Raw genomic sequence first — 26,755 nt, forward strand, 5'->3', positions numbered from 1 at the left:
CCTGTGCCCGTTGCAGGGGAGGGCTGCTCCGCAAAGCTGCGGAGTCACGCCAGCCCCTGGGGCTGCAGCTCGGGGAGCGGCGCTGGGCAGCGGTTGGTGACAGAGGCAGCTGCACGTCCAGACGCGCTTTCACAACCCTCTAGCGCTAAACCGCGCTGGCGGCGGGCAGCCCGGAGCAGAGTCTCCGTAGCCTCTGTCCGTGGCCGCGCGGGGACCTGCGGGCACGGCCCCAGCGCAGGCCGGCGCGGCGACTGCCGGCCCCAGCGCCCGCGGCACCAGCAGCATGACGTCACCCCGCGCCCAGGGCGCAGGCGCAGCGCTGCGGCTCCCCCCCGCCCCCCGCGGGAACAGCTGGGGGCCGTACCCACAATGCCGTGCGGCGCTGCCCGCTCCGCTCCATCATGGAGGCGGCGGGCGCAGCTGGCGCAGCCCCGCCGCCCGCCGCCGCCCGGCCCCGCACTCCGTGAGCCCCGCGCACCCCTCGGGCTCCAGCATGAGCGGCGGCAGCGGGGGCGGCTCCTCGGCACCCGGCCGCTTCGCCGACTACTTCGTGATCTGTGGGCTGGACACGGAGACCGGGCTGGAGCCGGACGAGCTCTCCGGTGAGTGGCCGCGGGGCCGGGGGGCGGCGGCTGTGGATGGTCGTCTCGGCGGCGGCGGCGGGATGACAGCTCTGGACGCGGGGTCCGGGCTCACCGCCTCCCCGCTCCGCGGACCCCAGGCGCCGTGGCTCCGGGGCACGGCGGAGCCAGCCGGGGGGAGCCCGCGGCGCCCCCCGCCCCGGCAGCGGCGCCTGTGCCCCGCGCCGCCGGCCCCGGCTCCTCGGGCGGTGTGTGGCTGCCCCGAGGGCTTGACGGGCAGAAATGCACGAACGGTGCCTAACTTCTGAAAAACCGCGCCGAAGTATCTGTGTAAGGCGGCCTTGTCAAAGTGAAGGCTGCGTGTGGCAATAGTATTGTTACAGATCATCTACTTTACAGCGGTCTGCTGCGCTGTTTTTGGAGCTTGGTGACGTTTATCAACTTTCAGTTAGGTTTTGGACATTTGAAACGTGACGGTGATCTTAATAAATAAGATTTTGGAGAGAAAGTGAAGACTTTTTGCTTGTTCTGGATTAAGTTTTGTTGTAGCATGGGACACATTCTCTTCCAGCATTATCAAAAAAAAAATCGGATTAGGAAGTACTTATTATGTTAGATGAGAGTGTTCACACCAAATGCGCAGCTAAACCGCATCAGTCTGTCTTACATCACTGTTGTCCAACTGTGGTTCTAGGGTTTTCAGCTTTAGTTTTACTATCCTGGCTTCAGTTAAATTAGATTAGATTGTTACTTGGTATCTTTAGCTGCTCTGAAGGATACAGGAATGAGGTGGTGAAAAGCTGACCTAACATCAGTGCTTGACCAAAGATGTGTTTTGTTGTTCTTTTCTTCATAAGATATCATGAGGTTTTTTACATGACTGTGTTTAACAACACATACACACACACACGTGCTCTCCACTCACCTCAAATTAACATTTGTTTTTGGCAAGTGAAATTTGTGTTATTGAAACTGACTTTCCCCAACTTTGGCTATGATGGAAACTTTTTTTTTAATGACTTCAGACTTCTCATTTATCCCTCATGCTGACCTGTACCTTACCATAAAATAATTCATGTTTACCTAATGTTAAAATAACTGTAGATTCCAATTTGGGACGTTAAGAGTGAATACTGCATAATAGTTTGCTCTATAATAGCGCTTCAGTTTAATTTAAGAAATTCAAGAGAACAATTTCATTGGATATGTGAGGTTCTACAGATTTGGTTTTTTATTTGATTAAATCACAAGTGAACAGAATTTCTAGATTGAGAACAGTTTCTGATTTTAATTTTGTTATTAATTTGCTATACATGTGTTTGTGTAACATAGTGCAAGGTGCACTCAGTAATATTTCCTGATCTTGATAAGAACAGGAATAACTTTCCTCACATAATTAAATTTAAAACCAGCAGTGTATTACTTTGAGCTAGCTAGCTAATAGTAAACTGGAAGACATCAATGCCTTTTTAAAAATATCCTGCCTGAGTGTGCAGGTCTCAAAGCTGGAACATGATGTTCTTCCTCTACTTGCTTTCCTGGTCAAGGGCTTTGTCTATCGTATGTAAAACTGCAGTGTGCAATATGCCTTGGACTCTGCTGTTCCACCGTGATGCTGTAATGGTGTTGGCTTGTGGCACGATGTGGGATTTGGAGGAGAACAGATTTTAGTGTTTATGGGGAAGACCGATTTCTGTGTGATTTCAGGAAAGAGTTTAAAAAAAGGGGTGGGGGGAACAGGAGATGGGAAGATAAATTTATGATAGTGTCACAGCATATGAGCTAGCTGGAATTCCAGTGCATTTTCTTGAGTTTGTTGTGTTATTAATAATGCATGATTATGTGACTGATAATGCTGTCAAATCGTGTGTCAGCTTATAGTCTCCTCCAGTGTGCACTGATGTAAATGGAAAGGGTCTCTGTTGATTTTAGTGGGTTTTGGATAAAGCTTTGAAACACTTTGTACTTCCTGGAAGGCTTTCTTGTTTGAATGAAAGGGTTATTGTTCACTGTTGTGGGGTGCTTTTTTCCCTTCTTATTTCTATGCTGAAAAATAGATTCTGAATGCTTGTATTGTTGAAACAATTCGCTTCATAAGTGTCCATTGTTGGAAGAGAGGTACTGACACTTGAGCTGGTGGGTGCAGGGGTGGGGAGCAGGATGCCTCCCCGGCAGGGTGAGAGCGGCAGATCGGGTCTCTCCAGGGCTTTCCTGCGTCAGGAGCTCAGCCTGGCATGATGTCATTGCTACCGGCGGTTGCTGCTGGGGCCCCCAGGGATGCTGCCGGCAGACTTTGTTCTCACCAAGCTAATGAAACCATATATTTTAGATATTCAACCTCAATATTGATGATGCAGCATTTTCTGCAGGCTTATAAGTGAAGCACAAGATCATGAATTGATGCTCGGTCTATTTTCTTTGCTTGAAGAGACACCTCTGATAGCGTTTTCCTTTGTATGTTGGAAGCTTACTAAATAGCACAGCTGTAACACTTTTTTTTCCTGAAAAAGTTATCTGACTGATAAAAAATGCACTGTATATGTGTATATATGTTTGTCTTCTTCTAATACAGGGAGAAATGCTATGTTTATGACTTTGTAGTTAGTGTGGATTAAAGATACAATGTTCTCTATTGCTAGGGCTTTTATCCCCAAATGCAAGTGATCTGATTGTCTGAATGTCGTTTCATATTTTGATAATTGCATTCCCACTGCGTGACCAGTTAAAGGTAGAAAAAGATCACTAGGTAATAGTAAACCAAAATGAGTAAACAAAGAGAACTACGAAGCCCCCAACACTGGATGAAGCATCCAGAGTCAGTTGCTGAGCTGAACAAGAGAGGAGCTGAGGTCATTTTCACATTTCCAAATGGTGTTGATGTGCCAGAAATGATGATAGAAATCTCTTAAGTATGCTGCAAGGGTCTGTCACGGGTACATTTACTTCATAGAGGAAATCACAGAATGGTTGAGACTGGAAGTGATCCCTGGAGCCTGTCAGGTCTAACCCCTCTGCTGAGACAGGGCCACCTAGAGCTGATTGCCCAGGACCAGATTCAGGTGAGTTTTGAGTATCTCCAAGGATGGAAACTCTACAAAACTCTCTGGACAATATGTGCCACTGGTAATCACCCTCACAGTGGACAGGTGTGTCCTGATATTCACATGTAACCTCTTGCATTTTGGTTTGTGCCCATTATCTCTAATTCCTCATGGGGCACCACTGAAAACAGCCTGTCTCCATATTCTTTGCATCCTCTCTTCAAATATCTATATGCATTGATAAGACTGTGCCTTGAACCTTCTCTTCTGAGCCTAAACAGCCCCAGCTCTCTCAGCCTTTTGTCATATGGGAGGTACTCCAGACCCTTACCGTCTTTATGACCCTTTGCTGGGTCTCTCTGCTATGTCCGTGTCTGTTTTGTGCTAAGGAGCATAGAACCGGGCACAGCACTCTAGGTGCGGACTCACCAGTGCTAGTAGAGGGGATGGATCACCCCTCATGACCTGCTGGCAGTCCTTTGACTAGTGAGGCCCAAAGTACCACTTACTTTCTTTGGAGCAAGGGCATGTTGCTGACTCATGGTCAACTTGGTGTCCACCGGGAAATAACTCATCAACTACCAAAAAACTTCTGTGTGTAATATAACTTGTCACAATGTTGCAAAATTGTGATAGGGTTTCTTAATTTAGACTGTATGCCTGTGCCCTGGAAAGGTAATGAGAATGAAGTGGAATCTCATCTTTCAGCTGAATCCCTGTATTGAGCGAGTCAGATGTGATCTGAGTTACAGGGGAAGTGCTTGTACTATATGGAACTGCTGGAGTTTTTGTTCTACATTCTTTTTCACTGAAGATTTTTTCCCTTTTCCTCCTTGGTACTGTGTTAGTTTTTAACAATCACTTTCCAATAGAGTTTGTTTATTATGGAGTGCCAAAACAGAGGATCAACCTCCCATTGCATTACACTTATGTGTGATTGTAGTCTGGGAGTTGCTGTAACAAGATATAAAATTTAGACCCAAATATGTGCAAACTGTATTCTACTCTAAGATTTTCTGTTGCATATGCCTTAGTAGTATTGAATGTCATATCATAAAGGTTATTATTCAAGGAGCTTCTCCACCCTAGCAGCTCCTATAGCAAAGTCTCAGGCTTTAAGACTAATGATGTAATTTGAGAGGCACAGTGGTAGAAACAACTTGAGCTGGGTGACTCTGCAAAGGCACCCTGAGCAACGAAATCCATGGACAAATATACTGTTGCAATCTAAGTTCCCCACTTGTCTTGTGACAGCTCTGACCAGTAGTAATATTAGAGTCTGGAGTCTACCAGTTCTTCGTTAGATCCCTTCATTGTCTCTAGCTGAGCTGTTTCTTGTCTTAACTCTAAGGTTGCAGCTTCTGCTGCTGAGTGAAGTGGCCTTCCTTGCTTCCTTACCTTCCAGCTCAAACCACCTCTGAGGCCTCCTTTTACTTGACTAAGTAAAAGTTCAGCATATCTAGATGAATGTTCACAGCTTATGGCCTAAGGCTTCAGCAAATTTAGCTACTCATGCTAAGCAAGTTACACTGAGCAATTAATATCCTTTATTTCTTTACAGTTATAATAGTTACTTCAGAAATAACAGTGTTGCAAAGGAGAGAGTGTGAAGAAAGAGAAAAGGAAGAAAATGCATGTAATCTGTGAATAAAAGGTTGATGATTTAATAATAGGATTGTTCTTGAAAAAAATCTTGCTCTGGAAGACAAAGATCAGTGACTAGTCTGTCACGGGTATTTCTTTCTGCCTTTCTTCTCAGTCTGAGCTGATGTTTTAAGATTTGTTCTAAAAATTAATTTATTCAGTAGATGGACTTGTGTTCCTTTTGCCAAGGTTGTTATCATGGTGCTTTGAGTTGTCCATCTGATGATGAGCTTCATTCTTAAAGAAGGATGAAAATAAGTGTTAGATTAGGCCAGTGTGTCCAGGAAATACCCTTTCTGTAGAAACCCTTCATGTGCCTTGCCAGAATCCATATTAGATCTCCTTTAGTATATGAAGTGGTGATACCATTTTCATAATTTTGAGGTGAGATCTCCCTGTGTGTGTAGATTATGTAGCATAACAGGACTGATTATGAGTAAGGCATCTATATGCTGGCACTGTAGCCAGTTTGTTAGTGCTGATGTGTGAAGTTGTAAAGGAAGATGGTACCTGGTGTATAGAATTCACATAGCTCTGCTCCAAATTAATCTGACAAACTGATATTAGAAAAAGTGTTTCTTCTCACTGGTAAAATACAAATCTCATCTCACCACATCCTTTGGCTTGTAACTGAAATGTTGTTATTTTTCTACTTTGTTGGCTTCTTAAAATGACAACTTGTCTTCATACATGTCCTGGTAGTAGGATTTATTTTAACAGCATGCTATATCAGTATAAACTTAAAATAAATTAAAAGGCTGCTATGAAATGATTTAAGGCATTTATCCTAAATAAACCCATAAACTACTTAGAATTTCAGACTTAGGGTAGTAGTTTCCTTTGTAGTAATCCATGTAGTAATGCTGTTATTGGCACTTGTGTTAGATTCCAAGCTCAACAGACATAAATGTTTGAAAGGCCTTTATGCTGCCTCAGAGATATTTTTAAAGGGTAGCTAGAAGGAAAGGGAAGGAAGAAGAAGAGCAAGCTTGAGTTAGCAGATAAAAAACAGGTCAAACATCACTCAGAAAATTGTATTTTTGTCTTTTGGGTGTTTTTATCTTGGAATTAAGAAATTGCACTTGAGGTTGGAGCAAGCTGTGATTCACCAAGTGAAGCTCTTCTGCAATACAGTTTCTTCCTTGGATAAATAGTGAGTAAATTTCTCCATCTCTGCTATGGTACTGGTACCAACGCTTGCTTCAGAAGCGAATTATGTTGGAGGGAGCCATTGCTTGATTTTTCCAAAGGCTGAAGTGTTCTTTGTGTTCACCCCTTGTGATTTTGGGGTTTTGGTGGTGGTTCTTTTTTTTCCTCACCTCTTCCTCTCTTTGTCCTAGTACAGATGGTATCCGTACAAGCTTCCTACAGTTACCTAATGGTGTGCCCCTTCCCTTGGGAATTCATTGTGAGACTGAAAGGGAGGTTTTTCAGTCTCTTTGCTTCTCTGGGATTGCTAACCAAGGTGTTAACTCTGTGGGGGGCCTCTCCAGCAGCACCAAGACTGAGACCACACACTGTTTTCGGATTGGTCACTGTGGACTGGCAGTAGATAGCAACAACTTTTGGCTAGACTTACACTGGCACATGTGAAACATTTAAATCCAGATAATAGTTTATCCCACTCTTCCCTACCCCCTCTATATTTTCCCAAGAAGCTGAAGCTGTTTGCCATGTTTGAGTGCCAAAAAGATCTTTTGTCTCTTTGGGAACTGAGGCAGACGTGCTAGGGTAGCTGATATGTAGAATAAAGAATGGGAGAGCTGATGTAAGGGGCAGCAGCTGTGCTTTACTGAACTACATTTGAAACCACTATTTGTTAGATTGTGTTTTGATAATGTCAATCTTGTGATTATTATATTTGTATTTTAGATTCAACTTAGCTGTGTGCTTTACAGAATCACCCCCTCAAAACCCACAAGACTTCATTCTTCCATCCTTCAGTATTCAGTTACTAATTTGGCATATTTTGGAAGGCTCTTAGATAACGTGTGGAGAGGAGAAAGGTTGTCGGTTTTTGATCTGAGAGTAGACTAAAGATGCTAAAACTGTGTCTTAAAGTGTACAAGTGTGACTTTTGAAGCCTTTTAAAAAAGCCATTTCACCCTATTAAAAAGGCATACAAAGATACATCAATTTTTCTTTTTGTTCTTTTGGGGTTTTTTTGCATTGTGTTTTCTTTGCAGTTTCTTTTACAAGAGAGAAGGTACAAAGAGAGTCTTAAATGGTTGTGTAGTAAACACTGCCATTTACAAATAATAAAGCACTTCCCCTGCACCTCCCCTCCCAAATCTTCAAATTATTGATACTGTAGTTAAAAACCATAACTGTTTTCGTCTGCCTTTTGCCCTACTGATGTCATACTTGGGTATTCTTGGTGATGACTTCTCATGCTTATCCTTTGAATTCCCTCTAACTTGCAGAGCTCCTATAGCAGAGGTAATGCACATGAAGGGACAGTGTCAGAAGCAATTACTTACCAATATATGCTGTGCAGTAATTATTCTCTGTGGATTTCTTGACAATGCTTTCCAATTTGTGGCTTGTAGTAAAATTTGCAGTGAACTGGAATGTTAGTCCTGGGAGGCTTAAAATAGTATTGCATGGAGAAATTATCAAGCATTCTAGCACAAAACAATGAATGATGAAGAATTTACTTGAATTGTTTCTGCTCAAAGCTTGTTTCTTAGTCTTTCCAGGAAAATGTGACTTTGTTTATGGTCTAATAGGCAAGAGACCTTTAGTTTCAAGCTTTCCTGTAGAAGCACAGAGTATTACATTTTTTATGTAGGGTTTTTTTGTTTGTTTTTACTGCTTGTATGATTAGCCACAATCAGGTGCAGTATTTACCTCTGTTTTCAGTCATTTACATATTGATACTGAAGCATCTTGAGAAAGAAAATTAACTGCGTTTAATTGATAAGTGATCTACAGGCAGATAGCATGGCAGTCATAAGCAATCTTTTCATTTTCGAATATAGCAACATTTCAGTGTTCGAGTGAAGAGAAAAGCTTGGTTTTACAGAAACCTCTTCTTTTAGTATGGCTTGAGGTGAGTTTGGAAAAGTTTTTTTGCAACTGTAGTTGCTGCAGCATGTGTCCACAATTGCACTCAGTGTTGCAGAAGTGTGTGGTCCAGGATCTTGAGGTTGCTACAAGGTACTGATCTGTGCATTGCTCCCGACCTCTACAAGCATACATTTTTATGAACTATTCTACTATTTGCATATATTACTTATTCCTCCTTAACCTTCTACTTGGAGAAGTTTTTTTACCAACTATTGTTTCCTGATTTTGCTCCCCAAGCTCAGCACTGCTTTACTTGAGCTGTCATCCAAACTGCATTGGGGAAGAGATAAGTCCCTTCAGTTAAGGTCAGTGCCAGCTCTCACTAGCCTAAGACTGTCGTGTCCCTTTGTGGCTCTTGTATTTGTGTAGTCTGGGAGCTTGAAATGTGAAATAACTTATCCAAAGGTTTTGCTGAAGTCTGGTAAAATTTCTGTTTATCAATATCTCAGTCATTTCTGACAATGAATCTGGCAGAGATTTTATGGCAGCTCAGGCCAGTCTAACTGTAGGTTGTTAGTCTCTCTTTTCCTGTCCTTACTGTGGTCATGTGCTCCTGCGTCCTTCCCTGGTGTAAGGACTAGCTAGTCACATTGGATGTGGTAGCAGATTCCAGGGAGCTCCAGGCCTTGTTGGTCATGCACAGCCATTGGCATAGGTGTCCTGAAGCACAGCTCCATTAGAGCCATATTCAAAAAAGTTCTTTTGACTGAAATGTGTGTGAATGGATTCAGGCAGAGCACTGAGCTGGCCTTAAAGGGATTTGTTGTCCAGAGGGTGGAAATTGCTGATGCTTTGTGAAGTTGCTGTAATGCTACAAGGTTCATAACTTTCCTGGAAGTGTGCTCAGGATCCATGAACCTAACCTTCCCTACACAGGGGTCTGCCCTTGCTTGTATTAGTAGCCTTGAGAATGACTGCCATCTCACAGCTGAGGCCTTACAAACAATGCCTAATCTTGGCTTGGAAAGTCTGGATATATCCACAGAATGAGATGAATTGAATGTTCTTTTGATAATTCATTCTATGAATTGTCCAGAGTCTATTAGCCATGGGTGACAGTATGCTCTGGGAGGTACTTATGTGTGTGTGTGTGGGGAGCTAATTGTTTTGGTTTTTATTACTTGTGTCTTTTTTTTTCCCCTTCACGGATAGTCTTCCATAGTTAAAACTATATGTAATGTAATGTTTTGTTTTCCTCAAGCTCAACCAGGGAAGGTATTTAAGCTTCATTCTATGGAAGTAGGAGTCAGCATCTTTGTTTATGACTTTGAACAAAGGAATTATCACAGTTTCAAGTGTGAACTTGTGTTTTTAGGTCCGAATAATATTTATTTATTAGTTAGTTCTTCCTATTCTATTCAGATTTTCATATTGAAAACTTTTAAACCAAACTTGAATCATGTCTTGTGAAGAAAAAAGGTAAGCTTGATGTGGTACATGTAAAAGGAAGAAAGTTTGAGATAAGGAAGTATATATTCAGAGCTAAGATAAACTTCATAATTTGTCATATCTGTTGACCAAGCTGTCAGGACATCTGATGAATTTCTGGTTTTGGAAATCAATTCTATTTTAAAAATATATTTAAAAAAATCAAGCTGCTAGATTGTTTTCTTACTTTGAGGGGGGACAGCAGTCCTTATTAAGGCAGGTTACTGCAAAACACTGCTTTCAAAGGTTAGATAACAGAGAGAAACACGTTGGACAGGACTTGTATACTGAGATGGTTGTATAGCTGAACTTCCTGTATTTTACTGACCTCTATATGTTGTTGAAAGCTGTCTGAGAGGCTTCACGTGTATTTTAAGATATGACTATCCAGTTCAGTGCAAAACCTCAGTGGTATCCCATAAAAATAGCAATAGCTGGTTAAAGGATTCAATGAGACACTTCAATAACGTTTGGTCCTTGTGCTTTTTACATAGCCATGTTTCCGTCAGTCTTCAGAGCTCAAGTTGGAGGGCAGTGGGAATACAAAAAGTAGGGACGTTTAGATAGGACATGTCACTGTAAAAGGAGATCCACAGTGGTTCAGGAGGGTTTTCTGAGATGGTCTGTGTTTCTGTCTGCTCAGACTTTCCTGAAGCAGTTTCATGGAGTCTGCTGCTGTTAGATGAGCATGAGGAGAGGAGCTGACTTCTGTATTAAATATACTTAAAATATACCTGTCTTCACTTCTGTTTTTATATTTATCGTAAAATAATTGTGTGGTATTCTGAAGAAAGCCAGCCTTTTCCTTTCATAGATTCTTCTGCTGCACGTATTTCAGATCTATTGTGTAATGGAAAGACCTTCCCCACTCCAACTCCTGTGGCTGAGAGCATGCTTGTCATTGTAATTTCGAGTGCTGCTTCTGTTGTTTAGTTGGAAACAGACCTAAATATCTTTGTCTAAGTCTTTTTGTTGTGACTGAAGCAGAAAAGTAGCTGAGTAAAACAATTCTGTTTTGTAAGAATATTTCTTTGAAAATTTCTGCCAAGTAGTCTTGATAAAAATACATCTGCCTGCCTGTGTTACATGCAAAGTAGTAAAAACAAAAGTTTGGAATGCTTTTTAAGATGCAGGCTGAGGACTTTTTTGGTGTTTTTTTGTTTATTTCTTCAAAAGCTGCTGTAGCTTCTTGGTAATTTCTTGTGCCACTTCCCCGTTGAACCTCTTCCCGCCTTCCTTGAAATGGTACCAGAAAAATAAAAGCTTTTGGTTTCCCGATCTTATCGTCACAGAGTGCAGATGTCTTCAGCTGTTTTTCTGAGGTGCTTTAAATTCGTTGTTGCAGCTTTTGAAACCACTCCAGAGTGTGTGTGGCAATATGTTTTGTTATCAAGTAGATGAGTACTGAAACTTAAAAGTTTAATGGATGTCTATTAACTCCTAAATTTTTATTTACCACAGGAGGCTTGGGGACATTCATGCTTTTGCAGCAATGGATAGTCAAAGGATTATATGTATCTAGGAGAGTTTATAATAAATACCTATTTAGTGAAATGAGCTCTTTTTTTTAAATTTCAGTTTACTGTGAGGTTCTTTGTGTTACAGTTCTTGAAACATTACAATTCTTGAGTTCTGTAAGACAAAAGAAAATGGGAGATTCTTTTGCAGTTAACAGGTTTGGGTTAACTTGTTTCTTTGCCCTTCTTGCTCTTTAATGACTACAGTAAGAGGAATCGTGTTGTTCATTGAATGTGCAAATATATGTTGTATACTGAAAGGAATGAGTTCTCATGGAATTGAGATAAGGGATATTTTCAAGCAAGTTTGGGTTCCCTGTATGATAAGCATGCAAAAAAAATACTGAACTGGTTATTTTCTTCTTTTCTCTACTTCCTCTAAATAAAGTCTTTCAGCTTTACAGGTGAAGGATGATACTCCACCTAACACACATTTCATTTGCAGATTCCCAAGTAGAGGGCAGTGTCCCCATCATGCATATTTGCACCTTTGTTTTAGAAAGGCAGGCAGCAGACTGACTTCATTTGCCTTTGACCTCTTTTTTCAGGGAAAGTGAAAGAGTAATTTACATAAAGAAGTTCTTAGAGGAAATCTTACATGTGAAAATCATAGGTTACAGATGTGTTACAAATTCAGTGGAATGACAACTGCTAGAGACAGCATTTAAGCCCCCTGATTCGTTGGAGGCAGTGAACAAACCTTCTGATTCCAGTTGCTTAAACATCAGTGCTGCATTGAAATGCAAGTGATCCTGAAGATTTTCTCATATTGGTAACCTGATCCACTTTAAAAACTGTTTAAAGTCCCAGTTTAAGTAGCAAATTAACTGGTCTAACTACCACTTAAGCTTGCACTATGCCAGGTAGTCTTGCCATCAGGCAGGAGCGGGGAAAGAAGTGTAGGGCAGAGAGTTTATGTTTCAGGATAAAATGGAAGAATTCTTTTTTCTGTATATCTGAGGAAGAGGCTTGATGGGGGAGTCCTCTCTAATGTGAAGTACGTGCAGTTTTGCTTATGGAGGAGGAACTTGAAGGAAGGAAACAAGTCATAATTTGAAGACGTTTGTTCATTGATGAGGTGGCTGTTTGTTCACAGATTTGGCAGCTGCAGCTTTTCTTGAATCGTGTTTTTTTTATTCCAAGAATTATTGTTTAAAAACTTTCTTTAAAAAAGGTTTGGATGTTTATTTCCTACACTGTAGAGTTGGGGCTTTTTTGTAGTTATGTATGGTTTAAGGTTTGTTAAAGAAGGAATTGGAGAAACTTGCTGTTTTGTTTTTAAAATAAACTTGATCTAATTATTAGTATATTGATAGCTCTCTAGGTATGTATTGAAAGGATTTTAATATTAGAATATAGAGTTCGGAAAAATCAGAGTGGTATTGCTTTTCTAAAGGTTGTGTGAGGTGGTTTTTTTCTTTTTTCCTTGTCTTTTTTGAGTGCTGGAATGAATCAACAGACAGCCTTGTGTTTCACATCTAACATGGTATAGGCCAATAATTTAATTACTTTTTTTATTATCCTACTTTTAAGATTTGGAAATAAAATATTTGACCATTTCCATTGGTGAGTAGAAATACGACAAGTCTTATTTTTAACACCTGTTTTAGCTTTGATTTTAAGGTACTGATTTTTTGCTTGGTTGTCTTTCTATGCCTACATGCATCTTAACCACTTATATTTTCTTTCACAGTGTAATCAGGTCAACTGTTCATCATCTGTCAGCTTGACTAATCAAAAAGTCCTCAAATCTCTCAGTGTATATACCACCTCTTCTCCCCAGCCCCTTCCCTGCAGATTGCTCTCATTTGCACCGTGTGGATTCCAGAAGTATGCACACTATCTATTTTGACAGCCAGCTATTTTTATTTTTACTTTGGAGTTGGGGTAATTTTATGTTCAGTAAACATAATTATTTACCCTAATATCTATAGCCTTATTGTGTGTACTGAGAACAATTGCAGGCTGAACTAGGGATCCTGCTGCTGTTTATGACATTGACTGCTGGCCTTAGATTAACTGAATTCTAAATGTGGACTGCTGCCATTCTTGTATCTTTGGAAACAATTTGGGCTGCGTTTCCTACGTGTTAGGCCCTTTGACAGGCAAGTTATTGCAGTTACTCTTTTCAGCCAAAACCCAAGAGTGAGAGACATTGTTTTCAAAATGTCCTACGATGCCCATTTCCACTTAAGTATGTCTTTATCCTTTATTATATTTTTTAATTGAAAGCAGGATGAGATTAGGCTTGTTGATTGACTTCTGACTTGCAACCCATGCTTAGGAAAAGCTCTATTCTTTATCTGTCGTGGTCAGCTCCATCTCAAGCCTGCACCCTGCACAAGTTGGGATGACTCCCACCAGTGCAAGATCCTTTGAACTGGGATGTAGAAAGTGTGGAGGTAAATATATGTTTGTAGGGTTCTCTAGGGTTTCTGAAATCCTAAGTTCAGTTTCTCCAGTGTGCTGTATAGTACGGGGAAGCTGCCCTAACTGTATGGCTCATTGTTTCCGTTGCTGGTATGGACTCTCATTGTTGTTATTCATTTGTTTAATTACAGCAATATGACTATTACATGTTGAAGCTGTTTTATATTTATTTCATCAAGGCATTCATTTTAGTGGCAGCAGAAATGGTGGCAGCTCTGTTTGCTAGCAAATTCCTGTAAGGGAATGCTATCTAATATTTTTTTTTTCTGTGAAGATGTCGTGTATACAATGAATGTACACTGAGACTAAATGAATTGGATTAATAACAGGCTGTATCACAAGAATTTAAAGAAGCTGCTTGGCAGGGTGAAAGCAACAAACCTCTTAATCATAATCAGTAGTGTTTTCTGGATATCTTTGTAATTATTTTGAGCAGATCAGTAGACTCGATGAATAGATGAAGGTGGCAGTATTAATAATTCTTTGAAATAAGCGTTGCGTGACCATTTAGTTTGTTTATCAAGCACTTTTTTTCTGCTAATTAGAGTAGCTTCTTCTGACTTGCTCCCTATTGTCATAGAGGAAAAATTGAGCTAGACTCTACCTCTGAAATAGCTGCTTAAAGCCTTTTTTTCTAGCTAAGATTCAGGGAGAAGTTCCTGTACCCTTCTTAGCATTTCATAATTTAGAGTTGTGGCACTACAGTCACTTTCTAAAAACTAAAACCAGAGAACTGACAAATATAAAAAAGACTGTGATTCGGTCCTAAAAAAATTTTGCTTGCTGAATAACCCTATATGTTTTGTAATCAAGTTTACCCTTTCTACTTAAGGACAACTTAAATCCCATGGCACTGTTCTGTAATAGATTTTTATTACATGAGTGGACATTTTTCATGGCAATGTGGATTACAAAGAAGAATGATGTATTGAAGAGAAAAAAATACCTAGGATTAGAAGCATGCTTACAAAAAAACAGACTACTCAGCAGGAAAAATGGAATTGTTACAGTCTTGTGAAAGTTTTCTTGGGAACTTTCATTAGAAATTTACAAGCCATCCATTTGGATATGTATTGCTTCTGTTGCTATAAGCTGCCTGAGAGGACTTACATGATCAGCAGGCATAGCCTGAATTTATAGTATATGCATTTAGAGGTTTCAGTACGGGTCTAGCTTATTTCATGGCTGCACAGGAAGGTTTGACAGGAAATATATTACTATTTAGATGGTTACATGCAGCTAATAATAGTGACAGCAACCATAAATTTTACTCCCCTGTGAGTCAGGTTGTAAACAGAACTTTGCAAATGGCATAATCAAGAAAGGGAAGGGAGTGGAGTGAGAGGTGTGTGTCTGTGGTGATAGGGTTTAAAGTCTGAATTTCTGTCTTTTAAAAAGAGCCTTGTCTTCCTCTTTTGTCGAGGATTCAAAATTTCATCTTACACTTAAGAGTAGATCCTCTTTTCAGTTGAAACTTTTAATTGTTTATATATTTGAGGAGATCAAGTTGTAGAACCTAATCATTGTTTCTTTTATGGATTTGGGAGGACTTTTTTGTTTCTGTTTCTTGAAGAGGAATACAGAAAGCTGTGAATCAGATTTTTCTCTGGCTAAATTAGGAAATAGCTAAAATTAGACTTCACTCTTTTTTTCCTTCTCAAAACTGAGGAAAGCTTTGTAGGTAGCATTTTGCAGGTTACTTACTGAATTGAAGAATGATTTAGGTCATTCTAATCTCTGTACCTTGTTTTTTGTCCCCGCTGTATGATCTTGCAAACAAGTAATATCCACTGATATGGATAGCTTCAGGCAGATACTTCTAAAGCAATGCTGTCCTGCACGGGTTGGAAACTCCATGTAGTACCTCTGAGTTTCTCAGTCTTAATTCTCATCAGACCAAGGCACAGCTGTCTTCTGCTCACATGTTGATTGGCAAGAAAAGCAATACAGGTTAGAATAGGGAGGAGCATAACAATGAGAGGCAAAGAGGTTGCCAATGTATACTACAAATCTACATTGTGATACAGCTTTACATTCAGTATTAGGTGACTCAATAAGGTATCACTCAATAAAATGAGGTGTAGGTGTTAGTTCAAATGTGAGATAATTGGAATGTATGCATTAGCAGTTCTGATGTGCTCATAATTAAGAAGTCCAAATTGCAGATACTTAGGTCAGTATCATTTAATATGGAATAAGTAAGTTTAGAACTGGAAGTGTCTTAGGCCTATGGTTCCATGCATTGCAGATGACTGTTAGAGCATAGGTGTGAGCTTCAACACAACTGTGAAAAGGGGTTGGTTTTAACTACACGTTCCAACAAAATGTAATGTATTTCAAATCTTTGATCATCTTGACCAGGTGTATGGTTTCCTTTTTGCATGCAATACAGTCATAGAATGGTCCATTATGTTCAGTTCATTGAAGATATGTAGAATGGCGGAATAGGAGAAACTACTTGACTCTTACGTGAGGTTTAATCTGGCCAGGACCAAATACACCTCACAGCAGTCTGTGACTCACTCCACTGTGATCGGAGCTCTGCCTGCCCTAGGAAGCGCTGGGCCAAGCCAGCAGTCTAGGTAGCAGCAGCATTCAGTGTCCTAGACATCCTTCAGCCAAGGAGATGGCTTATGCCTAGCTGATGGCTTCCCTTTTGAAAAGCAAGCTCACTCCAAGAACTGAAGTCTTTTATGTGTGTCTTTAAAAATTACATGGCAACAAATGAGAGAGCAATATAGGACTGTAATGAGGCTGACTGCCTACAGAGTGTAATGGGAAATAGCTTAGGTTTTGCCCCACTTGAGATACATTACAATATTTTCAGGTCCCTGATAGTGTAGCATTTCTGCTCCTTCTCATCCCTTGGTGGAGTCTTAGGGGTCTGATGAAATATGAAATAAGAGAGAGAAAGGAAAAGGTGTTACCAAAGCCAGGTGGTGGTTCCTGGTGTTGAGGACCACTACTCAATGATCAATGAGATGAGGATGGGCTTGAGGAGTTACTTGGTTACCCATGTAGGTTATTAAAACTCTACTACAGACCCATGTTTTAGAACTTTTGTGTCTGTGATTTACTCTTTGCTTCCTTCCTTTTCTAAGGGATACCTGTAAGGTAACAAAGTGGTGGACATGGGCTAAACTGGAATAGTGAAACACTAATCTTTGTTAACATGTTCTTCATTCTCTATTTTTTAACTGATTGTATTTTGAGTGGGAACACAACATTCATTCCAGCAACAAAGAAATTCTGAGATTATCTGCTTCACTGTATCTGGTTACAGTACCAGGTCTCATTCTAACCTAGTGTTTGTGGATTTGTACAGTGACTAGTGAAATGGTGTTTATGCTTTTATAATATTATTTACATTACAGAATACAAAAGGGTTCTTATTGTTTTGAAGATTTGATGTTAAAAAGCATCTTGGCCTGAAACTTTTTGAAGTATTCCTGTTTTCTTTTTCCTGAAATTTTGTATCTTTATGGATTTATGTGTTCTATGACAGTTCCTGACAAATGATTGTGTAGTTGTGGCTATTTGTATTTGGTTACTGTTCCTGCTTTAAATCCAATATAGTTGTAAGTTTGTAGTCTGGGAGATGGTTTGTATCTTCATTTTTGTTGGGCTTTTCCTATGCTGTGACAAAACAGCAAGTGATAATGTGTATGTGATGATCACAAAATGTGTTTGAAATGCCTCCTTAGGCTTCAGCAGGCAATACTCTATTCCATTTAAAAAAAAAAAATCCCCTTGACATAGAACTTGCACACAAAAAAGAAATTCTTTACAGAGAAATCATGTTTGAAGACCTCTTTATTATAACTCGGATCAATGCTTCTTAGCCATCACTTCTGCTAGAGAACAGAAACCTTATGAAAAGCATGATCAGATGATAATTGTTAAGTGTGGAAACTTGTACTAACTCTGAAACTTACGGGATACGTCATACTTCTATCACTTTGTCTGTTCGTATATCATAGAATCATAGAATGGTAGGGGTTGGAAGGGAGCTGTAGAGATCATCTATGTCACCCCCCCTAAATCTTAATTTTCTCTCTTCTAGAACAAAACTTTTTATCCTTCAGTTGTTAAATCTCTGCTCTTCAGGGTTTTTTTGTTAAAACCATTTCAGTTAGTACTGAATTAATCATACATTTAATTCACACAAAGACAGATCTTGAAACCGTGAGTTATTTTTGCTTGATGGAGATTGCTGCATTTGGAATTTGCTGGACCATTGTGTTTATGTTTGAGACTTCTGATGATAAATTTTGGTTTTTGAGTCTTGATTATAAGATACAAGTTTTTTGAGTCTTGATATAATATAAACACAATATTGTTTGTGGGTGATTTTTTGCCTGTCTGTTCATGGAAATCTACTGACAATCGCTAGCCAATTAGTGGGAGAAGCATTGGGGGAGCCCAGGCAATGGACTTGCTAGTGCTCAGCTTCTCCTTAGTTGTACCGACAAGAAAACAGAGTGACCAGTTTCCTTGGAGTTGCACAGATCACCTTTCTGTTCTGACTTGAACTTTCTAGATATTGCTGGTGAGCTGTCACTTAAGATTCCCTGTCCTATCAGTATCTTTGGAAGACAGCACTGCCTGATCTGAAGGTCCAGTGATTTGCTGTATGTTCTTACAAAAAGAGATAGTTAAGGTGGAATATTGTGCTGCTGTGAAAGACAAAATGAGCACACTCAGGCAGAAGTCAACACTAGAAATGAGATATTGGAGCTGGGTGGCCCTAGAAGAGAGCTGTGATATGGAGGTACTCTTGCAAGAGCAGTGTCTGTGCAATGGTTGAATTACAGGAAGCCCTTTAAGTGTTGTCTTATGTTTCTGACTGAATCAGGACTCAATGAGTTTCCAGAAAATAAATTTCATTACTTTCATTAAATAGTAGATGGATTTCAGGTCTAAAAAATTTAAATGTGTCTTGAACAGAATATCTCTTTGAAGGTGATGAGGCAAGGCTTCTTAAAATATATAAGTATCCTTTTGGTGTTGGTTTATTTATCAGAAGGGAAGAGCAGAATCATGTGTTTTTCACTATTAATCATCTTAATGATAAGGTCTTTGAATCACACACTTTATTGCTAAAATATGCATGATCTTGCACATTGATGAACACAATCATTGTGGCATGTGGTTTCCAAATTTAGGAGAAAATTTGTCCTTTAAATGTTTTCTCCCATATATGTATGTGGAAAGAAAAAAACCACAGAAACAAAACAGCTTAGTAAATGTCTGAGGTGTTTCCTCAGTTATCTAAAAGTTGACATTACATCATCTTCACAGATGTAAATGTAGAAAATAGGTGTGTTAAATCACCTGGCTTGTTTTTAAAATATCTTTCACGGAGGACATGCTTTACTTGAGTGTATGTTTGTGACAGTGAATAGAGTAATGCCTATACTTATTTCTCTTTCTGGGAGATTAGAAATTTCTTTAAATGCTTATTTTCATTTTTAAAGATTATTTTTAGCTCCTGTGAAAGTGCTGTGATGTTTTCTGTTGGCTACTCTGCTCTTTCCCAGGATGATAGTGCCTCAGTGAAGCTATGTTCTGTTTTTTTCCTAATTATCCCTCTCCCCCTTTCTCTGTGTTTCAGGTTTTCCCAAATATGCTTTTTTTTCCCTTTCTGAACAGTGATATTATTGAAAAAAATAGTAAATAACATAGTCGAGTGGTTTGGTATGAAAATCAGCTGAGCTGTTTTAGACAAATAGGAAAAAACAATACTTTCTTTAATTTTAGTGCCATACTCCAGCAGATTAGTAAAATAGATGTGAATATTTTGAGTATTGAGACCTGTCCTAGGTCCTGATTCAGGATTAGTTTTCTGTTCGAGGTAATAGTTGAGACTTAGGTTAAACATAATCCAGAGTTAAGTGACTTCTCAACTGTCAAAGAATTTTTTAAGCACTCCGTGGAAATGAATGATTTTTTGGTGCAATGTATTTGTTAGGTTATCGTCTCTAGGCAGTGTTATAACTATCTCTGTGTATGGCTACTTTGTCAATGTAAATGTATGAAGTAAAGATTCTAAGTTGGCTTAGAAATTGAACTTTAAATAATGCTGTAAAAGAACAAACCCAACCAATTCTGAAATCAATTTGTATTGCCATGTAATTGCTGTATGTAAGAAAACAAGTGAAAAGTTGAAATGTGTTTTCTCTTTTGCAGGTGTTGCTGCAATAGTTAAATATATTTAAAGCGTATGATTTCATGCAATTGTGCTTGATTGTTAGTGCAGCTGCTAACAGCTGCATACTCATTTAGCTAATTGTATTCTAGTAAGATGCTTATTTTAAGATACACAGTTAGGCGCTGCTTTTTCTTTAAAACAACTGCCCACATTCAGAAAATTTAGTGTGGAAGGTTCTGTGCTGTCACAGTGAACAATCTTTGGTGTAGGGGAAATTTGAGAGCTTAAAACCAAGACTATCAGCCAGTCTTGTGTGTGGATAACATCAATGAAAAGTTGGACCGTGCCACTTTAAACTTGTATTTTTCAAAAGGCTTTGCAATGGTATTGTCTTTGGGGTTAAGTCTGTCATCTGCTCCTTGGCAATATTTTATGGTTTAAGATGTAAAACTTTCTTATAACAAGCAACTAATTCCTATTGCTGCATCAGTGTTCTCGTTGTGTATATGGGAACTATGAGCTGCTGTTACATACTGATCATCTCCTTCAAGAAATATGTACCTGAAATGAGAAGTCTGGATCAAGTTATATATGTATCGAAAACACATTAGGAGGGTAGACTGTCTAACATGCATGCCAATTCTGTACAGCAAACTTGTTAGCTACGCAATTACGGTTGACACTATGAAATTTATAATGCAGTGTTGTTTTTATTTGTTATATAGCTTTATGCCAGTATATACAGGCCTCTAAAACCCGAGATGGTGCCAGCCGTTTCATTTCAAGTGCAACAGAAGGTAAAGGAAAAAGTGTGGGGGAAAAAAGCACACAATTTCTTGTTCATCTGATACCCTGTCTTTATGGGCATTTATGTAGTTCTTGATCTTCCAGCCTTCTAGCCTCTCTCTTCACAGCTAACTTCTTGTAGTAGATGATGGATATCCTTTTTTTCCTAAATCTTGAAGAAATTAAGTAACGTCACTTGTGTGTCTATCTTAGACTTGAATCATCTTCTACATCTTGTCTATTTGTGCTTTTCTTCTGTAACAAAAGTCCACTGAAACTAGCTTTAGCTGTGCTTTAACAAGAATCTCAAATATCTGAACGATAGCTTAGAAAATTGCTGTCATGACCATAATCTTAAGATATTGGCACTCAAGGAAAACCACAGATACTTAAGGACGTAGAAATATTACAGTGCTAATCCTTGCTAATACCTGCACTCTGATTATATGCTAACTAACTGTCTTGCATTTTCTGGTTCTCTTAAAAGGAGTGTGTGCTTGATTCACTTATCCTCGCCTCTGCTCACTGATATCCTGCTTTTTGGCCTTCTTTGAGCTTAAAAGGAGAATGAAATGTTTATTTCTGTATTTTTCTTTCACCTGCAGGGGAAAACTTTGAACAGACTCCATTAAGACGCACATTTAAATCCAAAGTTCTTGCTCGATATCCTGAGAATGTTGAATGGAACCCTTTTGACCAGGATGCAGTGGGAATGGTCAGTATCACTTAATGGCTTTTGTTTTTAAGATAAAAACCTATGTTAACAATTGAAGGCATTCATCTCTATTTTCTTGGACAAAAAAAGCATTAAGTATATTGCAGATTGGAAGTAATAATGAGTTTCTTTAAACTGTCCAGACTCAAAGGCCTTTTCATTTAATTGGGGTATTTTTAAAGGAAATTAACTTCAGAGGTGGAAGTGGTAAGCCCTTAGGAGGATTTTTTTGTTCTTTTACATTTTTTTCATTACATTTTAGAGAATTGGTAGAGAAGTAAATTGTCCTGCAATTAATGAATCTTTTTTTATGCATGATTTTTCTGTTTAATGAGATGCATTGTGGTTTCTCAGTTTTAGATTAACTTCTCTGCTGGGTTTTCTGGTCTTAGTGACCAAGATACTTTCCTTTATCTGAGTTTGAATTCTGTTATTTTATTCCCATTGAGATTGGTAACAAAATGGTTGTGAGTTTCAATAAAAACTGCACACAGCCCTTCTAATGCGTTCCTTTAGGTTTTCTGATTTAGGTGCATATTACTGTAACACAGAGACGTAACACTTCATCGAATTTGAAGTGAAATGTGATGTCAGTCTGTGGAGTCTAAGTCCTATTTTCACCAGTGATTCTGGAGGCAAGGGGAGAGAAAAGTGTGTTTTAATGGATATTAACTCCCCTCTCTTATTTTTTTTTATAGCTGTGTATGCCTAAAGGGCTTGCTTTCAAGACACAAGCGGATTCCAGAGAACCTCAGTTCCACTCTTTTATTATTACCCGTGAAGATGGCTCACGGACATTTGGATTCTCTCTCACATTTTTTGAGGAAGTTACTAGCAAACAGATCTGCAGTGCAATGCAGACATTGTATCATATGCACAATGCTGAATATGACATTATTCATACTCCACCCACAAATGACAAAGATAGCTGCAGCAGCACTGGAGACTGCAATGGCACTTCTGTTTCAAAGCTACAGCGTTTTAACTCCTATGACATCAGCAGAGACACACTCTATGTCTCAAAGTGTATTTGTCTGATTACTCCAATGTCTTTTATGAAAGCTTGTAAGAAAGTCCTTGAACAACTTCACCAAGCAGTGACTTCTCCTCAGCCTCCACCTCTACCTTTAGAAAGCTACATCTACAATATTCTCTATGAAGTTCCACTTCCTCCAGCAGGAAGGTCGTTAAAATTTTCAGGTGTTTATGGACCAATTATCTGCCAGAGGCCAAGCACCAGTGAACTGCCGTTATTTGATTTTCCGGTTAAAGAAGTTTTTGAATTGCTTGGAGTAGAAAATGTGGTTCAACTCTTTACCTGTGCCCTCTTGGAGTTTCAGATACTGCTTTATTCACAGCGTGAGTACTTTTTGTTTTCCTATCTCGTAGTTGTACTGCCACAAGGTCTTTTCAGTTATTGAATTTTAAAAACCATACAAACAACAGAATAGCTGCATTAAAGTGACATTGGCATGCTAATGCAGTCGGACTGATCTATGTGCAGGTTTTAATGTCAAGAAAAGAACTGGAGTTGCAAAGAGAGTGTTGCATTGGTTCTTGGTTTTAAACACCTAAATTTAGAGCTCTGGGCTTTCACATAATCTCCTATATTCACAGACTGACTATCCCTGTTATTGTGGTCTCTGGAAATGTTGTTTTGTTGGATAGAGTAGTATGCCTTCTCTCTAGCTGCTTAGCTAAATTCCCTGGATACAACAGAAAAAAAAAAAAACCCACCCCAGAAAAAAAGTGATGCCCCAACCTCCTGACATGCACTATTTAGATATTTGTAAATATTAATGAGATCCTCTCTCAGTCTCCTCCAGACTAAACAGCCCCAGTTCGCACAGCCTTTCCTCATAAGGAAGATGCTCCAGTCATCTTGGTGGCCCTGCGCTGGACTCTCTCCAGAAGTTCTCTGTCCCTCTTAAGCTGGAGAGCCCAGAACTGGACACAGGACTCCAGACGAGGCCTCACCAGGGCAGAGGAGAGGGGGAGCAGAACCTCCCTTGACCTGCTGGCCACACTCTTCTTGATGCATCCCAGGATGCCATTGGCCTTCTTGGCCACGAGGGCACATTGCTGGCTCATGGTTAGTTTATTGTCAATCAGGACTCCCAGGTCTCTCTCTGCAGAGCTGCTCTCCAGCAGGTCAATCCCCAGCCTGTACTGGTGCATGGGGTTGTTACTCTCAAGGTGCAAGACTCTGCACTTGTCCTTGTTGAACCTCATGAGGTTTATTATTATTATATATAACCTGCAGTTATTAGGAAGATTATTTTATTAGCATGAAATACAGGTGTTTGTTTGTTGAAATGTGTCCACAGATTAAAGCCAAAGATGCCTTTTGTGTGTACTGTCAAAGTGATTGTGTGTATAGTGGGAGCAGTGTTATATCACAATTGTTGCATTGTATAAATGCTACTAACTACCAGAGAAAAACTGTACAGTCATTCAGGCACAATCAAAAAAACTTGTTGTACTCAATAGTGGTTTCTCTTTTTGATTTTAAAAATAAATGACTTGGCTTATTATTCATAGAAAATCTAGAAGTACTAGCAGACAAAGTTGGGGTTTTTTTGTGGTTTCCCCAGAAATGGATTAGGCATTTCTATGTTTGAGATTTAGGGAGAGTTTGTTTATGTGGATAGTTTGTTTATCTGATGTGCCATCAATGCAAGATTCAGACATCATCTCTGTCATGGTTTGGCCCAGCTAGCACAGCAGCACCACGACAGTCTCTCACTCGGTGCCTCCATTCACCCCCACCCTCATTAGGATGGCGGAGGCCCTAGCAAAATGGGAGTAAAAAGATAAGCAAAGTTGTTGTGGATGGAGACAAGGGCAGGGAGGGCTCACTGCCATATACAGTTCTGGGCAAAACAGACTCCAGTAGTCTACTTAGAGAGGAAAGTAGGAAAGTTTATTCTACAAGAAACAGAACAGAATAAAAGCAAAATAGGAGTAGGATTATGAGAAAATTACAACCAGCACTTTAAGATCTCCTTCCTCCATCCCTCCTTTCTTCCTGGGCCCAGATCACTGCTCCTGATATCTCTACCTCCTCCCCCCTCAACAGCTCAGGGGGGCAGGGAAGGGGGAATGTGGTCAGTCTTTCACAGATGGGCTCTGCTGCTTCTGTCTTCTCAGATGAGGACAACTCCTGGCATTCTTCCTTGCTCTAACACAGGGTTCCTTCCCTGGAACACAGTCCTTAATGAACTTCTCTGGTGTGGGTTGTTCCCAACAGCTGAGGCTTCTGCTGATATAGGGTCCTTCACACAGGACGCAGTCCTTGATGAATATCTCTCACGTGGATTCCTTGCCATGGTTGCTGTTTCTGCAGTTATAGGGTCCCTCTCTTGGGACAAAGTCTCTTCTGGGCATAAGTTTAATGAGCTGCTTTGTCTTGGGTTCCTTCCCACAGTTACAGCTGTGGATGTTGGGTCTCTCTGTTGGGACACAGCCTCTTCCGGCCATAGTTTTAAAGAAGAAAACCACTGCCCCTGGCTCAGGGTCTGTAGTGAAGTGATTGGGTCCCTCCCACGGGACACAGCCTCCTCCGGCCATAGTCACTGCCCCAGTGAAATGAGTCTCTGCCCCCGATACAGGGTCACTATCAAAATGAGTCTCCACCACTGATGTGGGGTCAGCTTCACCAGCTCTCTCCATAGAATGCAGGGGAGTCTCTGCTCCAGCACACTTCCTCCTCTCTTTTGTCACTGACCTTGGAGTCCACATGGTTGTTTCTCTCACTGTTCCTACTCCTTGCACCACCACCAGCCAGAAGAAGAAGAAAGGACAGAAGAAAAAAAGAAATAGGAAGAAGATGGAGGAAGAAACCTCCTCTTCCGGCTTCTTAAAAAGTGATCATGGAGGCGTCTAATTGGCTCAGCCCCAGAAGTGGGTCTGGCTCTGAGCTGAGGAGAGTTGCAAACAACTTCTTACAGGAGCTGTATTTACAGCCCCTTCCCCCTTACCGGAAAAGGCTGTCATGTCAAGCAATGATAATCTCTCCCATCTGATGAAGAATGCTGTCCAGTTGGCCTGTGTCTGTGCTTGAGCCCTTCCATGGTAGAAGCCACGTGTGCCTGGCTGGTGGGAAGCACTCAGGGGACAGGAGGCCTGCATTGCCATGTTGGAACTGTGTTCCCTCATCTCTTCTGAGGCCTTTGCGTTACAGGCACTCTCTTCTCCTGAGCTGGAACTCAGCTCACTTCTGAACTGGTCTTTGCTATACTGGGTTCTCTTTCCAAGTTGTATTAACAGGCTAAGCATTTTCCTTGGACACTTGCCAGGCTCTGATCAGTGGCTAATTAAAGAAGCTTAAAATAGCCCTGGAACACTTGAGTTTCTTGTTTGCATGCACGGACACATGGAATTCAAAGAGACAGAAGCAGCTCAAGGCCTGTGGAACTGGCTTGTTATGACAGTTTTTGTCCTCTGTTCCCCCATCTCACATCAAGCTTTGGCTGAGTTGTGGTGTGTTGCACCTTATGGATCTGTTGCTCCCTATGAACTTCTCACCTGTAGTTTCTGCCTGAAAAGTCTTCTTTCAGTAGAAAAAATATTTTAGTTATTTGTCTGCTGATCTTTGGCCTATGGTTTTGGCAAGTTAGCTGTGGCTGTGCCTTCTCAGTAACAGTAGCCATAGTTTTTTGAAATGAAGCTTAGCTTAAGTAATTTCTCAGTACTTTTTTAATTGCTGATACTTCAGGTCTTTTACCTTGTGTTTCTTCTTAAAACACCCTTTGGTGCAGTTTGCTAACGTGTACTCATTTTCAGAGCTCCTGGTGAGTAAATAACAGAAGTTACTGCATACTGCTGGCATTGCCAACAGCCAAGTTGAAGACTCTTTTCTACAATGGTTTTGATACACATGTACTTTATTTTCATGTTACTTTGTTTTCACACTACTTGAAATAGGAGTGTGAAGTATTTTGGAGTTCTAGAAAGTCAGGTTTTTCTTTCTGTAATTTCTATTTTTATCTTTTCTTACCATGATAATCTGTGTTCTCCTACATTGCAATAAACTAGAGAATTGTTTTAGTAAAGCAATTACTTGTTTTGCATGGAAGGATAATATCAGTAGGAAAGTGAAACTTCTGACGGAGGTTCTGATTGTACCTTTCTACTTCGTTTTGTTTATGGTTTTGGGATGTTTTTTGGGGGGATGTGTGTCTGGTTTGTGTTCAGTTGTTTTTTTAACTGGAACATGCCCCCACTCTTTCTTCTGTATTGTTGACTAACATCTGTTTTTTGCTGTTTGTAAAACAGAGGAAGTTGAATGGTGATACAGGTAAATGTTTACCCAGTTCTAAGTAAAATCAGAAATTACTTGAACTTGTGCAAGGGCTTGCTCATGTCCAGGCACATGCATTAGTGTGAGGTCT

The 26,755-nt window shown here is 40.1% G+C and overlaps 1 protein-coding gene across 2 annotated transcripts in view; it reads left to right on the forward strand.

Moving 5' to 3' along the window:
• Positions 1 to 383: 383 nt before the first annotated feature.
• The window catches only part of DENND5A (DENN domain containing 5A), a 67,678-nt gene continuing 41,306 nt past the window's right edge, over positions 384 to 26,755 (forward strand). For both annotated transcript variants that reach the window (XM_061999297.1, XM_061999296.1), the window contains exons 1-4: positions 384 to 602; positions 20,587 to 20,658; positions 21,253 to 21,362; positions 22,061 to 22,721. In XM_061999297.1, coding sequence (XP_061855281.1) covers positions 494 to 602; positions 20,587 to 20,658; positions 21,253 to 21,362; positions 22,061 to 22,721 — 952 coding nt within the window. In that variant the 5' untranslated portion in view covers positions 384 to 493. The remainder of the gene's footprint in view (positions 603 to 20,586; positions 20,659 to 21,252; positions 21,363 to 22,060; positions 22,722 to 26,755) is intronic.

The sequence above is a fragment of the Colius striatus genome, chromosome 7 (assembly GCF_028858725.1).
Source record: "Colius striatus isolate bColStr4 chromosome 7, bColStr4.1.hap1, whole genome shotgun sequence".
NCBI classification, from domain to species: Eukaryota; Metazoa; Chordata; class Aves; order Coliiformes; family Coliidae; genus Colius; species Colius striatus.